General features: G+C 33.5%; 1 protein-coding gene across 3 annotated transcripts in view; it reads right to left on the bottom strand.

Annotated features, from left to right (window-relative positions):
- The window catches only part of Hr51 (photoreceptor-specific nuclear hormone receptor 51), a 1,106,739-nt gene that overhangs the window by 584,075 nt on the left and 495,868 nt on the right, over positions 1–26,796 (bottom strand). For 2 of the 3 annotated variants that reach the window (XM_081748470.1, XM_081748472.1), the window contains exon 4: positions 6,309–6,371. The exons of the other annotated variant lie outside the window; for it this stretch is intronic. In XM_081748470.1, the coding sequence (XP_081604596.1) occupies positions 6,309–6,371 (63 nt within the window). The remainder of the gene's footprint in view (positions 1–6,308; positions 6,372–26,796) is intronic. 3 annotated transcript variants of the gene reach the window in all.

Below are 26,796 nucleotides of genomic sequence, written 5' to 3'. Positions count from 1 at the left end.
TTTAGATTACTCAAATGCAGGCTTCAGCACTCTTCAATCACCATTACTTGTCCAAGTGAGAGTGCCTTCTAGTTCTCCAAGAGCAAAGTTCACTGGATTTTTATACTCATTAATCGTGCTTTGACCTGTGATTCCTCAACTCAAGTACGTAGTGAACCTGTAAAGCTGGTAGTCACACCAGAAATATGTGCATGCATGCCATTTGTGTTGTCTGGTTTCTTGGTTATACTCACCGTCTTCCCGAAATTCGTGAACCTGCCACATTTTAAATCGTTTTCTTCCCAAAGGTGTTATTGCTTCTCCTGACACTGATTGGGCCCCGGTGGCTTAGTGGTAGAACGTTCACCTCTGGCGCTTGGGGTCCCGGGTTCAAACCCTGCTCCCGTTAAGTGAACTTTGTGATGGATAAACAGCGTGTGCGTGGGTTTTCTCGGGGTTCACCCGTTTCCTCCCACTTTCTTCATTCCACCATTTCATTCATCCCTCATCATCACCGTCTCCTTTAGTCTAACCGGCATAATCGTGGGACGTAAAACTCAAAACTTTCATATCATTTTCTCCTGACATTGATACAGGAGATGTAGATTAGTTAACATTATTCCTGTAATAGATATAATATTACTCGTTTCAATCTTAATATTGTCAAGTTTTGAGTACATATTTTTATATATCATAATGATGTCATTTGGAGCTTTTTTGGCAGCATTTTTACATGTTGAAGAACGATCTCTCTCTAGTTTCACTCTGTTCCAGAAGTATCCTTAAAGCAAATTGCATGTCATGTGCAAGCTCTTCAAAGGTTCTATACTAGACATACTTTTTCTTTAGTCTACATTTGTTTTGTTTCGAGATGTCGAGTTTTGAAATAATCTTCGACCCATCAGCTATGTCTATATCTCAGCTTAGCGCTATCCTCTATGAATGCTTCTCACATACGCTAAATGCGGTTGTATACTGAACTTATTCCTATATTGATTTCATTCCTAAAACCTCCCATTTTCTCTAAATCACCATTTTTTCTAACCTTTGTTGCCCTTTTTGACCAACTTCATGAGGCTTTAGAGCCAAAATAACAGTAACTCTAGGTAGGAATTAACGAGAATTTCCTATTACACTTATTGTTCAACGTCTATCTTCTGAGGCCCTTGGCATAGAACTTTGAGAACGGACTGATCACTAACTACCTGACCTCGGGATGCATCCTGTGGCTTGTTTTACAAGTGTGAATAGCGTGGAGAGGTTTACGTGTTTCCTATGTATCGATGATCTGTGCTATTCATCCTTTAGGATTATGTTGACGTAGGGGAATACACAGTGATAGATTTTAAATGTGACCTTAGCAGTATAGATGGTAAAATGTGGCCTAGAAGATAAATTCTGACAAAAGCATATACTATTTAATAAATAATGTCGTTAGAGATTCGGTAACGTATCTCTGCCTTCATCAGACACATCAGAGATAATGTGATTGATAATGTGAGAATAGATAAGCTAAACTAACCTTATTATAAAGTACCATAATAATAACAAAATCCTTCCTGAACTTTCGAAAATCAAAATGAACTTAATCCAAAAAACCAACGGTATGCTTGTTATTCGTTTACGATTCTTCAAACAGATACATTTAAAAACTTACAATCCCACACAGGAATTTTTCTATCGATTATTATTATTTTACACGTTGAGGACTGCACACCTTCATACAATTGTTCTTGTTTTAATGATCCCGAGAGTCCAAATTTTTACATTATTGAATGCACGATACTATTAAATAAGACTAACAATAGTAAAACGGCTATCTAATATGTTAACGATAATATAAATAATTTTCCTTCAGTAAGTTATATTAGATATTCCGGGAAACTTTATTTAAACATATCAATGATTCTCGTTTAAGGAGTTTATTTGTGTGTGTGCCATCAGAATGAAATTTGACGAAGCACTACATCACAAATAAAATATTTATTTGTCATTAATGACTGAAATGTACTTATAATGCTGTTTACAGCTTGTTGTAGAAAACAATCATGTTGAACAATCTAGCTGTTGAACTATAGACGTTTTAACTTGTTTATTGTTCATGATCTGGGTTTGTAGCGTTATGCGACGAATCAAAACCATCTGTCTTCATTATATCAAAATTGAGTTGTTACCCTGTTTGATAGCTTCGAGTGAATCCTGTCTTCTTGAAAATATATCTGGTGACTTTCCGTATCGGGACAAAACACCGACAGCTCTATTATTTGTGGTTACCACTCTTAAAAGTCGTCCGATTGTCGTATGCTTCCATGTAAACGCTTCGAGTACAATGTTTCCATTACTCTTCTGGACAGGTATTTATTCATTGTTCTTCCAGAACTCATACAATTAGTAGTGATTCACAAGAACGATCTGATTCATTTCAATATTCTTGTAACATCAGTTTTTTGCACAACTCTTCAGGGTCACTAATATTACGCAATAAAGCCTTATCAAAGATTATAAGTAAAAAAACTTTTGTAGTTTGAACTTTGTTTCTATTTTCCTCATACAAGAGAATAACATAAATCACCGAAACTTATAGAAATACATATCTTAGACCTGTGTAACATTGATCAACTTTTATTTTCGACAATCTCCAAATTTAAGGATAAGTCACTGCATCCGCCATATTTTTGAAGGGTACACAATGATATCCACGTCCCATTCAAAAGAAAAGCTCAGGTTCTCTTCCATAAGATATATGATGAAATAAAGCATTATTAAAGAGAATAAATTAAGTGAAAAACACCCCAAATTTTAAATTTTTCTTTTTTTTTTTTACCCTTACAACATAACGAAATGGATTACCCAAACTTTGAGAAGAACATCCCTTAGTCCTTACAACATCAATCAACTTTTATTTTTGGCAATTTACAAATAAAAAGGTGTACCAATGCATCCCTGTCAAACTTTAGAAGATGTGCCCTATTAAGTAAGGTTCACATCCATATGACTATATGAATAGGTCATAACAAAAAACCTCAGATTAGAGATTAAAGTAAAAGAAAGCCCTCCCAAAGTTTTCGTATTTTTTGTATTTTTAATTCGTGTAAAACGACGAGGTGAACCACAAATTTGAAGAGGTCGTATCCATGTCCTTCTATACAAGATTGTCCTATTTTTATTTTTGAACAAATTCAAAAGTAAGATAGAGTCAATGTCCTCCTTCCGAATTTTGAGAGGAGTGAATCCTGCTAAACCTGTTTCATGAATAAGCATGAACCTATGTATTCATTCGTAGAACCATACATCATGGTAAACCCTCATCACAGAGTGCATGAAATAAGACCAAGACCATCTAAATTAATATATTTGGGCGATTTGTAACCATAGTGCATGGTGCATGGTGAACCATTGAAATTTACAGAGTATGTATCGCTGTTCTACTCAACCCAAATTCTATAAACATGTAATATGTTCATTGTTCTCGCATTAAGAATTAAACTGGAAACCACATGTACTCAAGACGAGTTAGTCACTAGACTGGAAAGGGGCTATTTTTCATGTTGTATCGAAATTATTATCAGAACTGTAAATTAGTATCGTATAACGATTAGAATTAATTTTAGAAGTTTCTTAAATATATAAAATAAACAACTCACCTCGAAAATCGATAACCTACAAGTGAAGTACATTCACTACCCATTAATAAAACTGACTTAAAAAGTAGAAATTTGAAGAAATATGAATTATATGTATGAAAATCGATAAGTGTCAACATAGTCTTTCAATTAATATGACTGGATAAAGTGTCATATTTCGTTCTAAAACTAGCTTCATGGCGTGTCTGTGTGTAATTTAATCATACCATATCTGGTAAATGAACGTTTTAACAAAAAACATTTACAAAATGTAAATTAATCATTGTTGACTTGTTCAGCAATGTAATACACGTGGGTGTCAGACGCATGGGAAAGATGGTAAGAGGCGATGACATAAATACCACGAGATTATAAATAAACTTTGACTCATAAAATTCCAGAAGTCATATTAATAACATACCAGTTTTTCCAGTATTTTCCAATTAATGTGCAACAAATACAACCTCTGTCCAGAAAGTTCGGTGAATGACGTCATGCTGCTGTGGTCGTAAGAGTGCGTCACCGCCTCATTAAGCACCGGACAAATCAAGACATGTTTCAACAAGTTCCTGTGCGGCGGTGCTGCAAGAGTACCATATTAAATGTTGCTATGCACGAGGAAATACTGAAACGTTTGCTACAATGGATCAAGCGGGTACACCTCTAGTATGCCAAGCAAGGCTACTGACCCTGCTCCACGGCAATGCCCGGCAAGACGCAGTTCTTCTAGTGAAGCAATTCCTGGCCAACAGGGAAGTTGTCTCTCAATCACACCCTACTCCCCAGACTAGTCTCCCCGAAGTTTCTCTTGTCCCCCAAATTGAAATCAGCCTTTAATACCCAAAGGTTTTCGGACATTTCGGATATCGAACGTAATATTACGACCCAGTTGAAGGCCATCCCTAAAGACGAGTACACCAGGAGTTTCCAGGACTTTTATAGCTATTTTCCAGAAATGCATTATCAACAATCGAGATTATTCGAAGGTAAAGCAACAATCCATTCGAAATATAGACACAGTTACCGAACTGTCTAGACAGAAGTTGTATATACTTTGTCACGATCTGTATTTTTTTAAAGAGTCTTGATTTACTAAACTAACTTTGGTAATGTTTAGTTTCATAACAAGTTCCAGAAATGACAATATATATTTCCTTTTACATAGTCAATTCTTCTACCCTGATATTAAATTAAGCTTTGGTTTCGACTGGTATTAACGATAATACATCTCTCAAAACGACATATTTGCTAACGAATGCCTTAATTGCAAAAAGTGGAAACTGAAATTCATTGGATTTAGTTTTAAACTAAGTTCACCAGTTTTGTGAAATAAGGATTACCACATCTATATAAAAGACTGAAGCTGTAAATAAACCATACGTATTAGGAGTAATTTAAAAATCGTTCTATTGACGTAATACGCTCACACTTGTAGTAAACAGTACAATGACATCCACATACATAACACGAGAGCATATGTTAGCAATTGAAAACTTTTGTTTGAGAAAATGTTGGCGTGTTTTAAAACAAGTGGCTATGATCATAAACATTCTCTAAATTACCACAGAAAGAAATATAATTTCTTTTGATATTTTTTATTCATCAAGGAAAGTGATATTCGCTACTCAAACTGTCAGAGGTACTACCATGATCCCCGACCAAGATAACACCCTTCCTAAGGGGAAATGTATTCTGCCTTTGCCGTACAATGTACCATGCCAAGTTTAATTTTGCAAGTTAATATGCCTCTGCGTGATCCAATGCACTGCTGAACTAAGGTTTCTGTCAAAATTTACCTTGACCTTTTGACTTCTAAAAAGTTTAAAAAATCATTTACCCTTTGTAAATTTTGGATAGGGTAGGCGTACGTTGATGTGTATCAAGGCATCTCTAAATGTTTGGTGACGAAGCGGTCAAACGACAGGAAATAATACTTTCATTATTAAGTATTTCATTACAATCCTTCCTTCTGGTGCAAGCCATGTTTTGGCAATGTATTCATAAAGCAATCTTAAAGAGGAGGGATTGATGATGTGTCGAATTTTATTCGGTTGAAGGCTTTTGCAAAGATCTAACATTTTTACAATTTTGTTCATGTTTCGAATTGTTTAGTTTTCGGTAGCCCAAATCTTCTCTTATTACTTCTGTTACTATAAGTGTGCCTCTTATTGTCTTCGAGATGAGAAAGGCCAAATTTTCTGAGACGAGACAGCATTTATACAAGTTTAGTCTCTTGGGCAAACCTTATCAAAAATACTGTTATACTGCGTATAGCTAAACATCCCTACAATTTATAAATGCAAAATATAGATTGTGGCAAAGTGAAACATTCTTAAGGAAAACAGTAAATACTAGCTCAAGTATGACATCAAGTTTTTTCCTTAGTGTTCCGTTCAGCATCAAGGCTATATGACATTAAAAAACCCACCTTCAAAATGTATTCTTTTGATGGTATTTGCATACTCACTTAATATTTGATTAAGAAATTTCCCATGCTAAATATAAAATGACTCAAGGATTATATTTTATTTGCCATATTATATTGAGGTGTTTTATTTGTTTCCTAGTAGGTCTTGAAATTATATACTACACCGTGATGTAAGCATGTAAATGTATCTTAACTCCAAACACGATAGAGTATAAAGTAAATTAAATTAAAATTGATTTATAATATGTTCAATTGAGAACATCTTCAATAGCTATTACCTGCAAATCGAGACTGGAGAAGCGAGGTTGTAGAGTACAAGTTGTGATCAGTATCACGAACATCTAAAGAGATAAAGAAATTCAAATTGATCTTAAATACATTATTCTTTCCAAATCCATTATTTTCAGTTGAGCTTCAAGTTACAGTACGGTAAATTTCTTATTTTATTTGTAATTATCAGTGATAAGTACTTCTATTCACTTCAAGAAATTACGGCTGTTTTGTTATTTCGAGAAAATAATATACATATATACACTACTTTTTCCCATCATGAGTACTAATTGTTTGTTAGTTATGTTTGTCTTTCCATAATAATACTTATTTAGTCTACTTTCGCATGCTTTGTTCATTTTCTTTTTCGCTTTCGCATGCAATTTGACACTTATTTTGTTTAAATTTCTAATAATAAAGATATATTTTCTAAGTAGTATTAAAATATCTTTAATTATCATGTAAAGTAGATGGTTGATTGTCCCTTGAGTGGAACTACAAAGAAATATTCAAGTTATTAATAAATACCAAATCTTTAAATTTCAATGAGTTAAGAAAAATGGTATCACACGAAAGCTTTGAATTATGTACAATTATAATGAAATTATCGTAAAGATAGACTTCACAAAGTTGGATGTTGGAAAGACTTCAATTTTCTATATAGGTTTCCAAATTAAGAAACAATAAGAATCCAGATATATATATATATAAAAGTCTTTTCTTTTTAAGTCAGGTTATTATCATTAGCGTTGCAATCTTTACGATATCTTACTCTCTCTCTCTCTCTCTCTCTCTCTCTCTCTCTCTCTATATATATATATATATATATATATATATATATATATATATATATATATATAAAGTAAGATATTGTGAAGATGGCAACGCTAATGATAATAACCTGAATTTAAAAGAAAAGAGAAATTATACCAAGACTCTTTGATGGAATTTTGAAGATCTAAATAGATGAAATATACTAATTTAAATAACTGAAAGCCATGTAAAATGGCGATGATGATGATGATGAGCGCAAAGAAGAAGAAATTAATACTCACATAAACAAACAGCCAAAATGTCTAAAGTGATAATGCAAAATTATGATCAATGTTCTTCAAAGCTCAACTTAAAACAATGGACTGCATTTTTTGCAAACACAAAACAGCCAAACGTATTCATACGATCACCCTTACCACATAGTTCTTTTTAATTTGATAAAATCCAAAATTCAAAGATCTATTTAGCAAGGTTGCTTTCAAAGATAGCAGTGATTCTCAACTTTTCGAGCCTAGCACCTCCTTGGATGAATGGAATTGTGTATCCCGACATCGTAATGGAATCCACCCATGCATAGGTTAAACTTAAGGTTTGGACGAAGCAGTCTAAGAACCAGAAATAAGCTTCAATTCTTAAAATTAGCCTCGAAGAATATTTGTATATACAGGGTGAACCTTTTACTTTGATATGGCCTTGTAAATTAAATTAATGGGCAAAAAAATACTGAAATATTGTGTCATGCAAATGTCGGCGGGGAGACATTATTTGGTCACAGGGTTAACAGTGTCGCCAATCCAACATAAGGTTGTATTTTGCAAATAACATTACGTCAGTTTATTACATATTTCAAAACCATATATAAAACGAAAACTTACAGTATCACACTTGTTAAGTAGTGTTGCAAACTAAGAACACCAAGTATAGCAAACTTCGAAAACAAACCAAATTTTGAAGGGCTCTACAACAGTAATAATTCAAGTGAGATAGATGGGATAAATTACATTTAAAATATCGAATACTACGGTAATCATATTAAATATATCGAACAAGTAGAAACATTTTTTTAAATAAACGTTTAACTCTTCCCAAAGGAGTTTCTTTAATAAAGTGTTTGAAAAGTAGAACATTACATAAATGATTTTTAAAAAGACATAAAGATCATAATGTCATTTACAGCAATTTGATCCTTCAAATCAGTCCTTCTCAACCTAATTCCTCTCACGACTCCGTTTTATCACATAGTCTTGCCCCTTATAATTTCTGGTTTGTAATAAGCTTGTGTGGGATTTCTAATATACCTATTGCAGATATATCAAGATATTTATTTCTATAGTTACAGTAGAATCCATTTCTCGTATAAAGTGGACACAGTTACTTTCCTAAGAAAATGGATTAAAAACAAATTTGGTCAGTTCATTCATCTTTCCGCTTATCTTCGCGAACCCCATGAAACCTTCTCGTGACCACTAGGTTAAAAAAACCCTGCCTCAAACCATTCACGAGATAAGGAAAAAATTGTAATATTTTAAATATTGCTTAAAACAGCGTATTTACAGGAACATTCTAAAACATATTTTTTCTCTTTGCTCTCAACATTGCCACAATACTTTTGATAGATATAAATACAGCAATTCTTCGGAATTACATAAGTTTTAGCAGTGCTGTAAACTTTAACGTTTCTTATGATGTCTCCTGAACGATTTAAGATATGGAATTGCTGTAAACGTCTATTGAACACTACCTATGTATTTGAATGTGATATTTATTTATGCAGTTTCTCGAAATAAAAGTTCTTGAAAAAATTTAAATTTTCAATACCTTATAACCAGGGGCGAAATTTAGGAGAGGCAGAAGGGAGCAATTGCCCTCCTAAGAGTTTGAGAAACACATATACTTTAATTTCTTGTCTACTAATATACTAGTACAAAACGTGAAAGTCTTATGTTGGTAGTGCTCTTGCCCCCCTCAAGCAAAGTCTGAAATGACGCCCCTGCTTATAACTTTGATCATATTTATTCGAAATCCATCGTATCATGATCTAAGTATTATACACTAAAGTACTTCGGGTGTGTATTGCCTCGTTTGTTTCACTTCCGTTAGTAACGCTCTGAAGGTAATCACAATTTGGACGTTCGTGGTACTGTAGCGTCCAAAGTTACCAACACTGAATAATATATGTAACATTCTAATCCTCTAGACCAAGGGCCAAGGGGATGATAACTCCCCCTCATTAGGGAACTTTTGCCATTATAAAATCAACAAGAATAATTTGTATTACTTGTTTTCGATACATAAATAAAACAGAACATTGGCACAAAGCCATATTCGTACTTCCATGAAAATCAATTATTATGAACCTTGTTAAGACTATAAAATACATATTTTCTCTGCTGCTATTTGATGGATCAAGATGAAATTTTCAGTTTAAGTTGAACATAAAACAGAGCACATAAATAAAATTTATTTTTCACCTAGTTTGCAGTGTTGCCACGTAATAACTGTACGTTGACACAAAGTTATACTCGTACTTTCATGAAAATCAATTATTATTGAACCTTGTGAAGATTATAAAATACATTTTTCGTCTGTTGCTATTTGACGGATCAGGACGAGATTTTCAGTTTAAGTTGAACATAAAATAGGTCACATAAATACAGTTTATTATTCACCTGGTTTGCAGTGTTGCCACGTAATAACAAAAAGAATCAAGAGAAGAGACTTTTCTAGGGAAATTTTCTTAAATATCCCTCAATTGTTTTTCCTTTGTACGCAGAAATGTCTCGTTCATTACGTAAACTGAAAGCCTACACTCTTACAAATGGATCGAGGTACAAGTTGTTCCAGTGTTGCATTGACGGTCGGATCAATAACACAAAGTCATACTCGTATTTCCATGAAAATCAATTATTATGAAATCTGTGAAAACTATAAAAAAAATATTTCCTCTGCTGCTGTTCGGTGGATCAAGAGGAAATTTTCAGTTTAAGTTGAACATAACATAGGACACATAAATACATTTTATTATTCACCTAGTTTGCTGTGTTGCCACGTAATTACTAAAGGAATCGCGAGAAGGGACTTTTTAGGTAAATTTTCTTAAATAGCCCTTAAATAGTTTTCCTTTGTTCAAAGAAGTATCTCGTCCATTACGTAAACTGTAAGCCTACACTCTTACAAATCGATGGAGGTATAACTTGTATCAGAGTTGCACTAACGGTCCGACCTAGGTCATTCAATGTGATTCCATTAATGTTTGTAAATGCACGGGTGCTAAAGGGTTAAGGGTCCCAGGATTCAGGTGTTGCACTTATATGTTGACCAACAAATATTTTTTCATTCTAAGACCCTAAGGAACATTACTAATATAGTGGCAAAAATTCTCTAGTGGGGGAAGTTATCACTCCGTTGGCCCTTGGTCTATCCGTTTAACATATCAATTTGAAATGTGTAATAACCTGACGTAGTGGCATTTGATAAAAGGAACTTTATATTGTGCTGGCAACACTGTTAACCCTCTAGTATCACTGAGTATACCAAAAGATGATGCCCTGCTGATACTGACACTTTAAAAAATTTCAGTCTTATTTGTAATTAGTTTATAGTTATAAGGACGTATCAAGACACATGGTCAACCTTATATATATAGTGAAAGTTTCTATGTCTATTTGTCTTAAGTTAGCATATTTTTCTTTGTATCCCCTTCCCCCCCCCCCGAAAACTGTAATCTTTCCAGTTTAGAGCACTTCTTGGCCCGACATTTTTAAAGCTACGGCAACGGAATTTTTATGTCGGTTGTGTATCTTTCACCAATACCTCTGAATATACGTAAATGCAGCAAAAAATTACGTTTTATTAAGTGGTTGTTGCTAAGAATCATTAAATATTTAGCTCCTAATTGGAAAATAATAATAATTTGTAAAATCAATTTTTAACTTTGATAATTTGTAAAATGTACCATGCTTTTCATCCAATAATAAGAAAAAGTCTAATAGGTCATGAAATCTCTCAAACACCCCCTAAATAGTCTATCACTCCGTAATCACCCCTCTTTCTTCCAGCGCCCTTTTGAAAACGATAATATTCCTGGGGGACATTAACGCTCACTTTGAGAACCACGTATATATAGTTATATAAAAACAAAAATGAATGCAAAGAGTTATTAGCGAAACCAAAAGTGAGTTTCGTAAAGTATAGAAAATAATAAGAAAGATGTTTGAAACCAAAGACATTTCTTACTGAATCTTGAAAGTACAAAGTAAAATCCTTAAAGTGTGTCAGTGTTATAGGAATTGACCAACCAAATCTATCAATCATATAAAAAAAAAAAAAAAAACTTTCTTACCTATCTTCCCATTCTTAATATTATACATAAGAACAATAATTTTAATTGCAATTGTTTATAATTAATTATATTCTGGTAAGTAAGTGGTTTCTTTTGCAGTAAAATTAATAAAGAAAAGTTAAGACATATTAAAATTTAGAATATCTAGTTGTTCTAATATCAAACTTCGTTAACAGCATTTGTTTACATTTGTGATTCAAGTGAAGTTGATTATGAAGACATTATTTCAAAGCGCAATATTAAGGTAAGCGGAACGTTTAATTTATATATTTAAAAAAAAATTCAGTTATCATTAGAAAACTATTTTTGGTAAACATTAAGTTTTATTCTTTACGTGTACACACATTAATTTACTTACTATTAGTTCTTAAATTTGTTCCTTTTTTTAACGTTCAGTATTATTATTCACATTAAGAACAACAGTTTATAATTTATAGCTCGTGAATACAATGTTTTCATATAAGTAATCTAGTCGTATTAAACAAAATACAACTCAATTATTATCCCAATCTCCCATTGTTATGGATATTGATTTATAGTAGACATGTAAGTAACATCACTTACCCGCTTCGTTGGATTAAATTAAGAAAAAATAGCAGTATATTCCGTTAGTTACTTTTTACTATTACTAAAGCGCTATCTGGTATCGGTCATTCTTGATAATTTTTATAATTCTCTCCCCTCCTCTTCTTCCATGTGGCACAGCTGAATTTGAACGGCATCAGAGCTGTCACTGATCATCTCAGTGACCCCGAAAACTATGGTTCGACATTAATATCGGTCACTTTTGATGATTTTATATATCTACCCCTCTGACTGCCTCGTGTTGAGAGGCACGGCATCTGAAGTGTCACTCTTCGTCTCAGCGACCCCGGAAACTATAGATTCGACACTGATATCGATCATTTTCAATAATTTATATATCTTCTTTTTCCCCCTTCCCGAAGCTGAATTTGGATTTAAACAGTATCGAAAAAGTCACTGTCCATCTCAGCGGCCCGTCAAAGTAAAATAATAAAAATAATCACAGGGCTAAACCTCATCTATGTTAAAAATTTCATCGAGATTGGTTGGGTGGTTCAAGAGTTAAGTTTTATTAGTTTTATATATCTCCCGTTCCCCTCCCCTCTCCTAAGTTCTACCGTCAAAGTGATATGATAAAAACCATTTCAGATTCAAACCTTATCTTTGTTGAAAATTTGGCCGAGATCGGTCAGGTGGTTCAAGAGCTATTAAGTCACAAACCTAATCAGTTTTATTTTTATTTACAGTATAGTGATTTTTATATATCTCCACCTCCTCCTTCTCCTCTATTTTGCTCCGTCAAAGTGAAACGATAAAAATGTCCCACAACCGAACTTCATCTATGTTAAAAATTTTGTCAAGATTGGTCGTTTGGTTCAAGAGTTATTAAGTTTTATTCTTTTTATAACTACCACATCCAGCTCCCCTAAGTTCTACCCTCAAAATGAAATGGTAAAAACACTCCCAGGCCCGAACCTCTTCAATATTGAAAATTTGAACGAGGTCGGTCGGATGGTTTAAGAGATTAAGAGTCACTTTCAATTTTATAATATATAAATAGATTTAATAATCTTACATTTCTGTTTTTATAAAAAGAAAATAAAAAGAAATCCTTGCTTAAAATGAAAACGTAAAATTTGTCTTAAAAATTGTATGATAGATACACAGACAAGGTAGACCATTTATTTTGATATTCTCTTGTAAACTTTAAATTAATGGACAAAAACTGCTAAAATTCTGCATCATGCAAATATCGGCAGGGAGACTTTGTTCGGATAGCACAAGGTTAACAGTGAGCCAAGCCAACGTGAAGTTGTATCTTTTCAAATGACACCACGTCAGGTTATATATTTCAATCTACGTGTAAAAGGAAAACATACAATACCACACTTGTTATGCAGTGTTGGAAACTAACAACGCTACAGGACCATGAACATCCAAATTTTGGTGACTTCTATAGCAGTAATAACGCAAGTGAGACAAATGAGACAATATATACCTTTGAGATAATACTATGATCATATTTGACGGATTTCAAATGAATACGAACAAAATTATAATGGATTGAAAATTTGACTTTTACCAAAAGCCTTTATTTAAGAAAAAACTGCTTAGATAAGTATCTCATACAACTGTATAGATGATTTTCAATGGATGTGAGATCACAATTCCATTTACAGCAATTTGATATCTCAGACTGTTCTGGAGTTTTGGTAAAACTTGTTAGTTTGCAACACTGCTTAAAGTACGTAGTTTCTAGAACTGGCTGTAATGTCACTACAAAAATGTATTTATGTAGTGGAATACAAGCAAAGTAAACCAAAAGTTGTTTTAAAAAATTCTCACAATATGCCATTTTAAGCAATTGATAAAATATTACATTTTTTCATATCTTCCAAATGGTTCGAAGTATTGAATTGCTGTAACCACCGTCATGATCCGTATGCCTACTGGAAACCATGGACGTAACTTCATGTGCTAATTATCTAAATATTATCTCGGAAGTCCTATGAAAAAGGTCAAATGTTTGTTTCTTGAACATTTGTTTCTAGTTATTTAACCCTAGAACTCCCAGTGGGGTGCAATGGACCCCAAGACTATGTTTGACAGTTTACTGTTTGCATTGATTTCAGTCGTGTTAAACGTTAAGCCGTTACTTTTCCCAATGTAACATACACGACAAAACAGAAGTGCGGTTCCGAATGTTTCTAGTGATTTCAGTAGTGTTTTATGTATTGGCAATGAGTGGGAGAGGAAAAGTTGCTCAATTGCTTGATATAAAAGAAAGTGTGGATTCTGGAAAGACAGTGACTACTTACTTTCAGATGACAACAATGAAACAGATTATCTTTTCTTGGAAGGAAGTTTCAGTGATAATGGATCAGATCTAAATTATAATCAGCAGGAGACATTGGATCAACCAAGTATATCAGGTAATAAAGAGAGATTCTATGTTTCACGAAGTGATGAAATTTGGAATGTTTCAACAGCGATTCAAAGTAGAATACCAAGCAGAATCATTGTTAGTGAGAAGCCAGAACCTTCACATTTTGCAGCTAGAGAATATGACTCAAAATCATCTGCATTTGTATTGTATTTTCGGCCTCCACTCCTGAAATTGATATGTAAATGGACAAACACGGAGGAACGGATAGCTTTCTGTGATCGGTTGAACGAAATGAATGAAACTGAACTGAAGAAATTTGTAGGTACGTTGTTACTTATTGGTGTGTATAAATCCGAAAAAGAATATGCCAGTCAATTGTAGAGTCGCTCGGGTGAGTATCTAGTATTTTCCAAGATAATAAGTCATAATAAATTTCAAATCTAAATGCGATTTGATAATTCAGCTTTGAGACGTAGAAAAAATACCTTCAAAACCAGGGAAGAATGGTATTAAAATTTGGGTTTTATATTACAGTACAATAAACTATGCTTGGAAGATGCAAATAAACACGCGGGAGAGCTCAGAAGATTCCAGAGAAATTGAACAAGATAAAAGGTGGTCATGGATCTTACTTGCACAGGATTTGCTTTCAAGGCGCCTGATATTAGTTGGTACAATACGACGGAATAATCCAGAATTGCCATCACATTTCTCGGTTTCTAAGGAGAGAAAGAAGTTCACAACCATGTTTGGATTTCAAGACAATGTAATGATAGTATCTTCTTCTCCTAAGCCAACTAAAGTTGTAACTCGCCTTAGTACAATGCATTCTCACCCTGACAAACCTCAAATCACAGAAGATTATAATGCAAACAAAGAAGAAGTGGATACCATGGATCAAAAGGTTCAGCATTTTAGATTCAAGAGAATGACAAGAAAATTGCCCACGTAAATGTAAGAGTATTGAATGCGTATATATTAGGGACTTTCCTTCACTCTCTGCTTTCAACAAACAACTCAAGAAGGAAACTTTTAATAGCACTCGGAAAAGAGGAGGCGTTCAATATGAAGACATTTGTGACATTCCAACTACTCCCAGGAATACAGCCAAAAATGATCATGAACCAGTTTGAAAGAATATATGTCACCGTGGAAAGGAGAGAGAAAATCTTGCACAAGGTGCAAAAACTACGTTTGCAATGAAAAGTTGTGTGTGACAAGTGCTTAAGCTCTTTGTATTGAACGTTACGTTATTGGCTAAATATATTGCATCAACGTGTTTAACAATTTATATGTTTTCTGTGTTATAAAAGAAATAAAATGTTGTTTATGCAAAAATAATATAGTAGGTATAACAATGAAATTAATTACATGTACTATGTTTCCAAACACTATGTGTACTTCTAAACAGAAAATTAGAGACAAAATGAAGAAAGAATTGGAAGGTGGTAAAATGAAAACAAATATTTTAAATATCCTAATTCAAATATTAAATTTTAAGTATGAAAAATAACAATAATAATTGTGAAAGCACTTTTGAAATAATAAAATAAAATTCTTATCTAGGATGTATAGTTACAAATTTGAAATATATAAACATTACAAGAACTGTAACTAAACCACTGTTATACTGTCATGACCATAAAACCTAAAGATTGTTATTAATTATTTCATTCCTCATTTACAAAGAAAAAATGCATTTAAATAATGAACTTTTGTCCTGGGGTCCAATGGACCCCAGTGGTATTTAACGTCAGCACTATTTTCCGGGATTCTAAGGGTTAAAATACGCCATATAATGACCGCAGTATTCGACAGTAAGGTACTTTGAATGTGCATTACCCCATCTATCTCACTTGGGTTATTGCTCTTGTAGAACCTTGCAAAATTTGGTTATTTTTCGAAGTTGTGATACTACAGCGTCCTTAGTTTCCATGGCGAGGGTAGTATTTTCTGTTTTCCCTTTACATATAGATTTGAAACATGTAATATCCTGAAGAAGTATCATTAAAAAAAAAAAAGCTTTAGGTTTAGATCCCTGTTAAGTTTGTTGTATCGAAGAATATGCCAAAGAATGTCTCCTTGCCGATATTTATGTGGTAAAAAAAAATCAGCATTTTTGTTCATTAGTTAAAAAGTTACAAGGGTGTATGAAGATAAATTATCTACCCTGCATATTTACGATTTAAAACATTAATTTAAAAAAAAATAAATCGTGTACAATAATCCGAGATCATGCTTTCGTATGTTCTGGGCATATTACGAAGTGAGCAATTCTTTTCATTAACCCCTATGAAAAAAAAGGGTGTTTTACTTTATAAATGCTTCGTCAAAAGTATCCTACAACTATAAAATGAAAACGAATTGTAACTACAATAAAAAATCTGAAAAAGAGGTCACTTCTATAAATGAATACTTGTACAATTCCATAAAATATTCGTTATAATAACAGGTTTATTGTTTTAGAGAGCTAGGAAGTTCAATGGATTTATTAGTTTTATGTCAACATTTAAACTTCCACGATATATATAGGACGAATAATCGTGAATATTTTCAAACGACTTTGTAATGTTCCAGCTAATATATATTAAAAAAACACTGAAAGTTTGTGCAATGCAAATATATGTCGACAAATTATTTGACATGGTCTCCAATATCATCAAGCTATCAATGTTGCCAACCCAATATGAACTTTAGTTTTATTAAATTGTATTACGTCATATAATTACATAGTTCAAATCTACATGCAGATTGAAAACTTACAATATCATTTTTATATCGTTATAAACTAAGAATATCACAGTATCACAAACAGCTAAGTTTCGGATACGTATATAAGAGTAGTGATAGAACTACGATTAGCGTGGGAATGCACATTCAAAGAATATGGTGATTATAAATGATTAATAAGGTTTTAAATTGAAATATGTCGAAAAGTGTTAATAAAATATGTTTGTGCTAATGATGAAACACAACAACACATTCGAAATTTTAACTTCTCATATCCGTGGCTCGTGGCAATAGATGGCAACACAAACCTAGTTTCCAAAATTACGTCTATGTAGCACAAAGCATTCTGTGTTCTAGAGTATGAGAAAGGTTTTACGCTTGTTAACCCTACAACGAACGCGCATTCCGTAGACAGTTTGCAGTTGCAACTGCACCGCCTAGTCACTAACTGTAAAAAGTAAAAGCACAGAACGTCCAAGTGTTTCGTATCACCAGTTGGAATGGATAATATGGTGAAGAAGGCTTTGAGTTTTTCCCATGACCTCCTAGATCTCCCGACAAGACACTTTGTGATTTTTTTTCCTTTAGGGCCATGCCAAAGACAAAGTGCAAGTGCCTCCATTACCAACAACTATGAGTGAACTCCAGGATCTCATACAGCTGAATTTACAACCACCAGTAGCAGTATCTTGAAACGCGTGTGAGACGAACTAGATTATTACGCAGACGCGTGTCGTGTGGCGAAAGGAAAAAACATCGAACATTTGTAACAGTATGCCTAAAATTTGGACAGATTCTGTATATTTTCATGTGTAGTCGTTATTGTATACGTTATACATGTTTAATATAGTCATTTGAATCCTGATGAATCACTTATAATCAATCTGTACCTTACTGTTGAATACTATGGTCATGATATGGCGGATTTCAAATAAGTAGGAGGAAAGTTAAAACGAATAGAAACTTTAACTTCTTTCGAAAGAATCTGTTTCAAAAATTTATCTATATAAGTATCATATCAAATCACGTAGATTGTTTTCAATAAACGTAAATATTATAATGCCATTTACAGTAACTTGATATCACAAATCGTTCCGAGTATGTTTAAAACGTAGGTAGAGATTGCTAAAAAGTTTAAAATTTCTTTTTTTCTTTTTTTTTTACAATTTTTGTTGCTTTACTTTTTCTTCTATACCATTACAAAAATAATTTTTGGAACAAATTTTATCATTGTTTATCATATGTGCGGAAAGATTTGAGACATATTGCTACAAATGACATTATGATCTTTATGGTATTAAATGCCATTCATGTGATTGGATGTGAAACTTATGAATGAAATATGTATAAAAAAAAAAAGTTTTTATTTATCTTTCTAAAGTGAAATCTTCAGTTGCTTGTATCTTTGTTCCTTTATATCGAAATATACTATATTACAGTCACGGTTAAAGTACTTTAGATGTATATTGCCCCGTTCAACCTAGTTTCATCATTATTGTTATACAGGCCTCCAAATTTTGTGTTTGTGATACTGTAGTGTCCTCCTAGTTTGTAACACTGAATCACAAAATGATATGATAACTCTTCACGTAATATGTAAATTTGAAATGTGTAATAATTTAATGTAGTGCCACTTGAAAAAATACATTATACTGTTAATATGACGTTATTACAGAGTATGTCAGACGATTTCTCCTTGCCCATGTTGGCACCGTACAAAATGTCAGTTATTTTTTTATTAGTTAGAAACTTACAACAGAGTTTCAAGAAAAGTGGGAACTCTGTACATATGTTAAGTGTGCGTGAAATAGCATTATTTGGACTGTAATAAAAAAAATAATACATTTAATATATATAGGATCTTAATGAGCTATACTGACAAACTGTAAGAGGTGATTCCTCACTTCAAAATAAGAGAAAAAGTTCAAATGGACCTATGGCGAAAAGTGCATAGTTTCAAAGCTAGATCTGTCCAAAATCGCCAAAAAGCTCAATTTCAATAGGTCCTATTTCAAATTTCAGAAACTGTGGATGGTGGTTCTTAGCGTAAAAGAAGTCAGGGATACACAATCCAAAAGTGCATATTTCATCAATTGTCAATATAGTCTAGGCATCCGGTCTTAAAAATTGAGTTTTAAGGGCAAATCATGTAACAATTTGGCATTCGATATTTTTTTGAATATACACCCATCACTGATCACAAAAATGTCAGATGTCAGAAAAACACCTCACGGGAGGGGAGGAGAAGGAGGAGAAAGCCGAATATTTAACCGTTTCTGTAATTCACTATATCTCCGTAACCATTGGAGCTAGAGCATCCTAACTTGTTTTCATTTTGTTTGTCTAATTGTCTTCTACAATTTAATTCTAGTGCAGTTTTGAGCTAAATATAAAGGCTTTCTTGTTATTTTCATTTTTACTCAGGATTGGTTGCGCGTGACGTTACTTTTATAGCCACAGATTCTTTACAATTCGGAATTTAGAAAAATGTTTCCTCTAAAAGCTTTTGTCATTTTATTAGAGATGCAAAAAAGCCGACTTTTTTGAATCGATGGTTTTTTTCACATAAAAAGCCGGCTTTTTTGAAAAAAAACGAGAATTTTGGAAATTTTGGCTTTTTTCATTTTCATGATTTTTCTATCTAAATAGCTTTCTTATAGTATATTCTATAGTTAGATAAGAATTCCATGACCTAAATGCCATTTTTAGCTCTGTAATTCACCATCAAGAAGGATGGAGCACATGTTTTACGAATTAAAGCTAACATGAAGAATGTAGTATTTGAGGGCAATTTTACAGGCTATTTAACTTTATTTTAACTTTTAAGTTAACGACATTTTTTTTCTTCTCTAGATCATTTTAGTTTGTCATCCGTGTTTCATTTCTAAGAGCTTAGTACTCTAGATTGTAGCACAAAAGTTAAACTTACGTTTTTCTATATATCTGTCAAAGCATACGTTTTTCAATATGTCCGTCAAACCGTACTTCCACATTTCTGTTATACTGTAGTTGTGCAATGATTTAGCAATAATTTTCCGGATACAACCTTGAATTCCAATTTATACAAATAATCAGTGGCGAATTTAGAAAAGTATTTTGGGAGGGGTTTTTCTTACTTATGTTTAGTTTTTCTAAACATTCGTAATTTTTATTTGACGGGAGGTTAAAGTTTATGAGTAAAGGCATAACTAATAGATATTTCGTTCGTTTTAGACATTCCGCAACTTTGGGGAACAAGCTTCAGTCCGAAAGACCGACCCCCTAACCTTCGCAAAACCGTCACTGCTGGTAATTAGTAATAATAACAATTTAAAAACAATAAGAAAGGAAATCTGCCAACTCCTACACTCCTAGTCGGCCAGTACACGCACTATTTCTACATTCACAGGTGGAATGAAGAAAAGCTTTGTCAGAATGGTCGAATGCTGGTTTGAATCCAGGACTTCCCGATGGAAGCGCAAAACCTAACCACTCAGTCATGTTTGTTGTGCAGTTGTATTTAGTTTAAATATATTTCGTAGTCCTTTTTTTTTTGGTAGGGGGGGGGGTTCCGTAATGATATGTTGAATCCCTCTTGTTAAAAATTCAGAAAACTTGAGGATTGGGTAAACCGTGATGGTGGTTATATAAAACTTAAATGTAAAATTTCAAGAATATACAGAACCAAAAGCTCTAGGTGTGCAGCCTTTAAGTGTATCATATAAATCTAAGTATTTTTCTTATGTTTTATTTTAATTTTATTTTGTTTCAAAAAGAGGAAATGGAATATTTTGAAGTAAAAATACTACATAAATTTTGCTAGTTATTTGTTTATTTTTTAAAAAAAGAAGTTTTTATTTTTAGGGTTCGCTCGTTTACACCAGCTGTTTTTTTTAAATAATTGGTTTAAACCAAAAAAATTTTAAAAAAATGAGAACTTCATGGTGACGTTTCCACATGTCAAATAATCTGCATTAGTCTTATTTCCTTTTCACCTTTTAATCAAGGTGTCCCATGTTCAATTCTCGGTCGAACCACGGCCCTTCTTTCATGTGTGAACCAAGTAGCGGTTCGGAGGTCACTTTAAGCGAGTCTTCTCCTTGATAACCTCGGTATTACGTAAGGATGTTAAGCCTAAACATACGAAACGAAACCAAATTATATATTTCTGCATGCCTGTTGTTTTATAAAGAAGCCAAGGTTGCTTAAATATATTGATAGAAATTGGCAAAATTTATCGATTGCCTACGTAGCTTCCAACATTAGCTTGGATTGGACTTTCAATGATATCTACATACTAAATTTGTAATTTAATACCTCAGTTTTAGCGTACTGATTATGATACGTTGACCTTTAAATTTTACATGGAAAGCAATAACAGGATTTTCCCGTTATTGTTTTACATTTAAAATAATGACGGGATTTTCCCGGTGGCTAGGGTGGGAGTTTCTCAATTTAAAAAATTTACTGACCGGACTTCTCTAAGCTTATGGGACCTCTTCCAGCATAATCCCGTTGTTGCATAATAACACCAAGGCGAAACAAACTTATTTCTGTGAATAGTAATATAAGTACATAAAGCAAAATATCTAAATAAAAAAAAAACCTGGTTTACACCCAAAAAAAACCTGGTTTAAACTCCTCCCAAAAAACGGGGTTTTGGCATTTTCAGAAACAACCATGGTTCTTGCCAACTCTGCTTGCTTTTGTATATACGAGGTTAAAAAAATTTTATTATATACACTGGTTAATCCTTTGGAATTCATAATGTAAAAATGTTGAAGTAAAATTGTTTGAAATATCTTTTCGAAATTCATGGTTTATTTTCGACGTTTTATATTATTATTGGCATCAACCACTAATTAAATAACTTTTTGTGTTATAGAGAAGCGAAACAAAGTCTGCTTTATCAATTTAAAGCAGAATTTTGAAGAAAGCCCAAAATTTCCCATGCAAAAAAGCAAAGCAGAAAAAACCGAGTTTTTCTCAAAAAAAGCCGGGTTTTTTCCGAGCCCTTGCATCTCTACATTTTATGCTCTTTCAAAAACTGTATACTTATATTAATGTAGGACTCACTCCGCCTTATGCAGAGTCGTTTCGACGTATAATTAGTGTCATACTAAACTACTGACCAGAGTTGGCATGGGTCAATGAAAATTTGATCCACCATCCAACGTGACCCACTCTGACCCACGACCCACCATGACCCACTCTGACCCACCACCACCCACAATGACCCACTCTGACCCACCGACCACCATGACCCACTCTGACCCACCACCCACCGTGACCACCACCCACCATGAACCACTCTCATCCACTGTGTCCTACTCTGACTCACCAAAATCCATGTCATCAACTTTGAACACGATCCACGGCCTCTTCTGTACTGACTAAAGAGTTTACACTTGTAATAAAACAAGACTGACATTGTCACTAATCGGAGTTTGAATTTCTAGTCAATCGCTCAAGTACTACTCTGTTACAATAACGGTGGATCTGACCTTTACGATATAAAATGGTAAAGTGTTTGTCAGTGAGGAAATTGAAACAGTTCGAGGTGGGGAGGGGAGAATTAGTGTGTGCCTAAAATATACTTGTATTAAGAGAGTATTCTTGCAAGTGTTAATTTCTGAACGCATTCGAAAAGAAACTTCTATTCGCAGGAAAATACCCCTGTACAATATGGAAAAGGTTATGGTTTTTCAGTTCACAGTATTTTTCTCACAAAAGAATTGAAAAAATCAGTTTTCATAGCGTATAAAGGTGCTCGGGTACCCTATGTGAGAGCATCTCCATAAACAATGCTCATAATTGTAATTTGTGTAATCACTAAAACACCACGTTAAATATTTAAGTTACAAATATGCATAATTGCAATTATTATGAATATTTATTCAAAGTAGTTTACCTAAAGCAAAGAAGAGACTTACTAAAAATTAGGCACAAAGTTGAATAACACAAATAAGCCATTAGTAATACAAGCATCCATTTTCCATAATTCGTAATTTTCCACCTTAAAACAAATCTGAAGTCGGGTTTATTTCCTGTTGGTAACTTTTTCGCGGTAAATCATCCGCAGGGGTATGTCCATCCTTCAGACAAGAAATAACTAGCTCGTCTATTTCGAGCTTGTCTAGCGGTGGGCCTTAACATTGATGAACAAGAAGTTAGACAATGTTTGAGCACTTAGTCTGTTTCTAATATCAGTCATCTGTAAATTCATAAGGGGAAATTCCCGTTCGCACTCTGTCATGGAAATTGATAATACTTCTACCCGATTTCTGCAACTCCTCATGGACAATCTGCTTGTTAGACTTAAGTCTGATAACGATTTTTCTTGGTCAGTTTTGAAATACTCAGCAATAAGTATCTCTCTCTATCACCATACAACATCTTTTCCATATCGACCATGTCAGTTGGCAATGTCGATTCATGGAGAACAGAAACTTCATCTACCACGCCTTCGATAGGGAATCGTGTGAATAAATTATCAATTATAGCCTGATAAACTGATGATTTCTTATTTGTTTATAAATTTATTTTTTGTAATTACACATGAAGGTTTGATGCCATTCCCAAGTTCCCTACCCCGTCTAGAAAGCGAAAGGGAACGAGGTTCCTGGAAAGTGTTCAGAGGTGAATGGGAATTTCACTTCTTTTTCCCCTTCAATTACCATACTGCTGTTTGCCATGTGCCAAATTACGATTAATTTCAATTAAATTATCATAATGTTGAATTATCGATACTTTTCAGTGGAAAAAAGTATGAAAATTGAAAGTTCCAAATCAAGGTAAGTGAAACAACGTAAAGGGGGAAAAAGTGTAAAATTTTCCATATAATTATGCGTACAATCCAAACTCAAAATTTCCGTGAAATTAAGCTTACAGTTCAAATTTTATGCCCATTTTTCTCACAACTTTAAGGGTTGATTGCTCTGTGGTGTAAACGCTCCATATAATAAACAAGCTTCAGCAATTATTATAGTAGAAAGCAATGCATATGCGAAGCCAAGCACTGTATTTTTTGTTTCATTTTTCTTTTCTTAAATAACATCGATCGTTTTCGATCATTTTTACAAACCAACTCACTAACAATTTTCCATATATAGAAAGTCCCACCCTCCCACATAAAGGAGAATTTTAAAAAAATGCTTGGACACATTCTGTTTATTTTCAATAAAGAGTTAATACACTGAATTTCAGCTCCATAAGTTTTGGAGCTTCATCTCAAAAATTCGGATCCTCACTACCTCCTCAGGATATTATGCATTATAATGAAATCAATATAACATCTCAGTTTGGATTAAGGCCTAACTATATACCAAAAGTAATTTCATTTGACTTCGCAATTTGACCGTGATGATCAGGCACCCATAGTTACATTCAATTTTTATATAATAATTTATATATTACAGTGATTTAAAAATGTATTCCAGTAGTTAACTCCTCTAAAAACTCACAGGTCTCGAAATCCAAGTAGTAGTATACGTCCTATTGCTATTATTACAATTAAAAATATCAATATCCAAACGTGTCTGAAGGTCATTTTTCACTTAGTTTGATATACTCACCTTAGGTAAGTAGACAGAAACAAATGGAAAAGGAAGGGAAATGAAATTCTTGAAAGTAAAACGAAGACAAATTTACCAGTCTTCAGAAGATACTGTCTACAATGCAGTGAGCAGAGTGAGTCGGTTGATCATACTGAGTCGGTGGGTCGCAGTGGGTCACGGTGGGTGGTGAGTCGCAGTGGGTCATGGTGAGTGGTGGGTCACAGTGGGTCATGGTGGGTGGTGGGTCACAGTGGGTCACGGTGGGTGGTGGGTCACAGTGGGTAAACACGGCGCAAGCTAACTTTGCACTTTGAAGCCGTTACTTCCTGAGCGAGTGAGATGAAAATGAGAGGAAATGGTTGATACTACGCATGCGCAAGATATGTTGCCAACCGCGATTATCCAAACTTCTTAGTAGTAGATCCTAAATCGTTTATTTTGAAAAAAAAAACTAGTTTATTTATTACTCAATGTTTGCCTCTTTGCAAAGCATCACACATCCTCTCCATTATTTTTGCAATTGATACAATTGATAACAATATACCATCGTTTGCCCTTTCTTTCTCAAAGCAAGCTCTGACATTATATATCATTTCCCTACTTAGACTTCTGATCGTAGTACTGCTCCCGAATTTTTTTTAAAAAAGATCTTTTATCTTCCATATCATAGCGTTAATTAACCAAAGTATAAGAGAATTTGGAATCAATTATTAAAATTAAGAATAAGTGAATGTATCAAACACCTGAACGTGCCGGCATAAAAAAAAGGTAAAGAACTCATACAAATATATCCACACAATCTCAGATATTAACACACAAAAGAATAGATACACATAGTATTTTAGTTCTACAAAACACAAAAATTCTTATTTTTATACGCCACTATAACACAATGCTAAGTAATACTGAGTAAAAAACATTCTTTCACCCTTTCACCCTGATAGCAACAGTGATTCAGAAGAGGATACTGATGGTGACTTATCCGGAATAGAAGTAATGTAAGTGAGTGTTTCCTTTATGTAGGCATACACATAGATGAAAATTATTTGACATTTCATTTTTATTTGTGGAATGCAACGTCTATTATTAATAGTAATGATCTAGATATACATAGATGAAAAGGTACAACGTACGAGTTATGGACAATACCTCACATTTCTAGATTCATGGCGAATATTTATTTCAGTTGACAACGCTAAGTTCACTTTTCTGCCTTTTAAATCACGGTCAGATGGGAGCCAAATCGCGAACAGCATTACGTCACTCAAGTGCAGAGTTGTTGTGCGCCGTGTCTAACATGCTGTTGACCCACTACCCACTCAGAAAACTTGACCCACCGACCCACTCCATCTCTTCTACTGACTACTGCAGGAGACTTATGTTAGTCGAACTCTTTAGTATGGCTCTAATTGCGCTTCAAAACGACTCTGCATAAGGCTCAATGTGTCTGAGTTATAATCAACTTTATTCTCTCGTGTGCGAATCTGATCACGGCGCGGCCCAAACAAACAGTAGATATTAGCAGCTGATGACTATTAATATATATATATATATATATATATATATATATATATATATATATATATATATATATATATATATATAATCTTGTCTGATTGCAAGTATATAATCCTGATGATTAACTCTGTCTATAATCTAATTAAAAATATCCATTTTTATTATCAATTGAGGGGTTTTTCGGAAAATAACCCTTCTCAAAAAAAAAAAAGTCACTGAAGAATGAAAAGAGAGCTTTCTCTAGTACACAGTATGAGAAACTCTGCAAATCTGTTTCTTTATACGTGTCTCTCATGCCTTCTAAAACATGCACAAACATGCAGCTTTCTATTCGTTTTTTCTGAAAAATAAAATCTTGTTTCGACGAGGGTTGTTTCTGTTACAATTCCTTCGGTTTATGTACTAGAATGCTACTGAACGAAAGAGAACAGAGACCAGATTTCAAAATTGCCTTCAAGAGAGAATCATGAATAATTTGTCATCCACATTTTTTATATATTAGCACTCCCACCTTTCTCTCTTAATGCTTGCCGTAGAAGTATGAAAGAAAAAAAAATAAGATATGCCAAACACATTTTATAAATGATCAGTTGTTAAACTGTTAAATCTTATTTACAGAAGAAACGCCTATTATTACGATTGTGCAGAGTTGCTATAATACAATAAATTTATAAGAAACGTAATAG

This window comes from Thermobia domestica, chromosome 2, assembly GCF_964235325.1.
Source record: "Thermobia domestica chromosome 2, izTheDome1.hap1.1, whole genome shotgun sequence".
Taxonomy (NCBI): domain Eukaryota; kingdom Metazoa; phylum Arthropoda; class Insecta; order Zygentoma; family Lepismatidae; genus Thermobia; species Thermobia domestica.
This window is presented reverse-complemented; position numbering and strand designations above follow the sequence as displayed.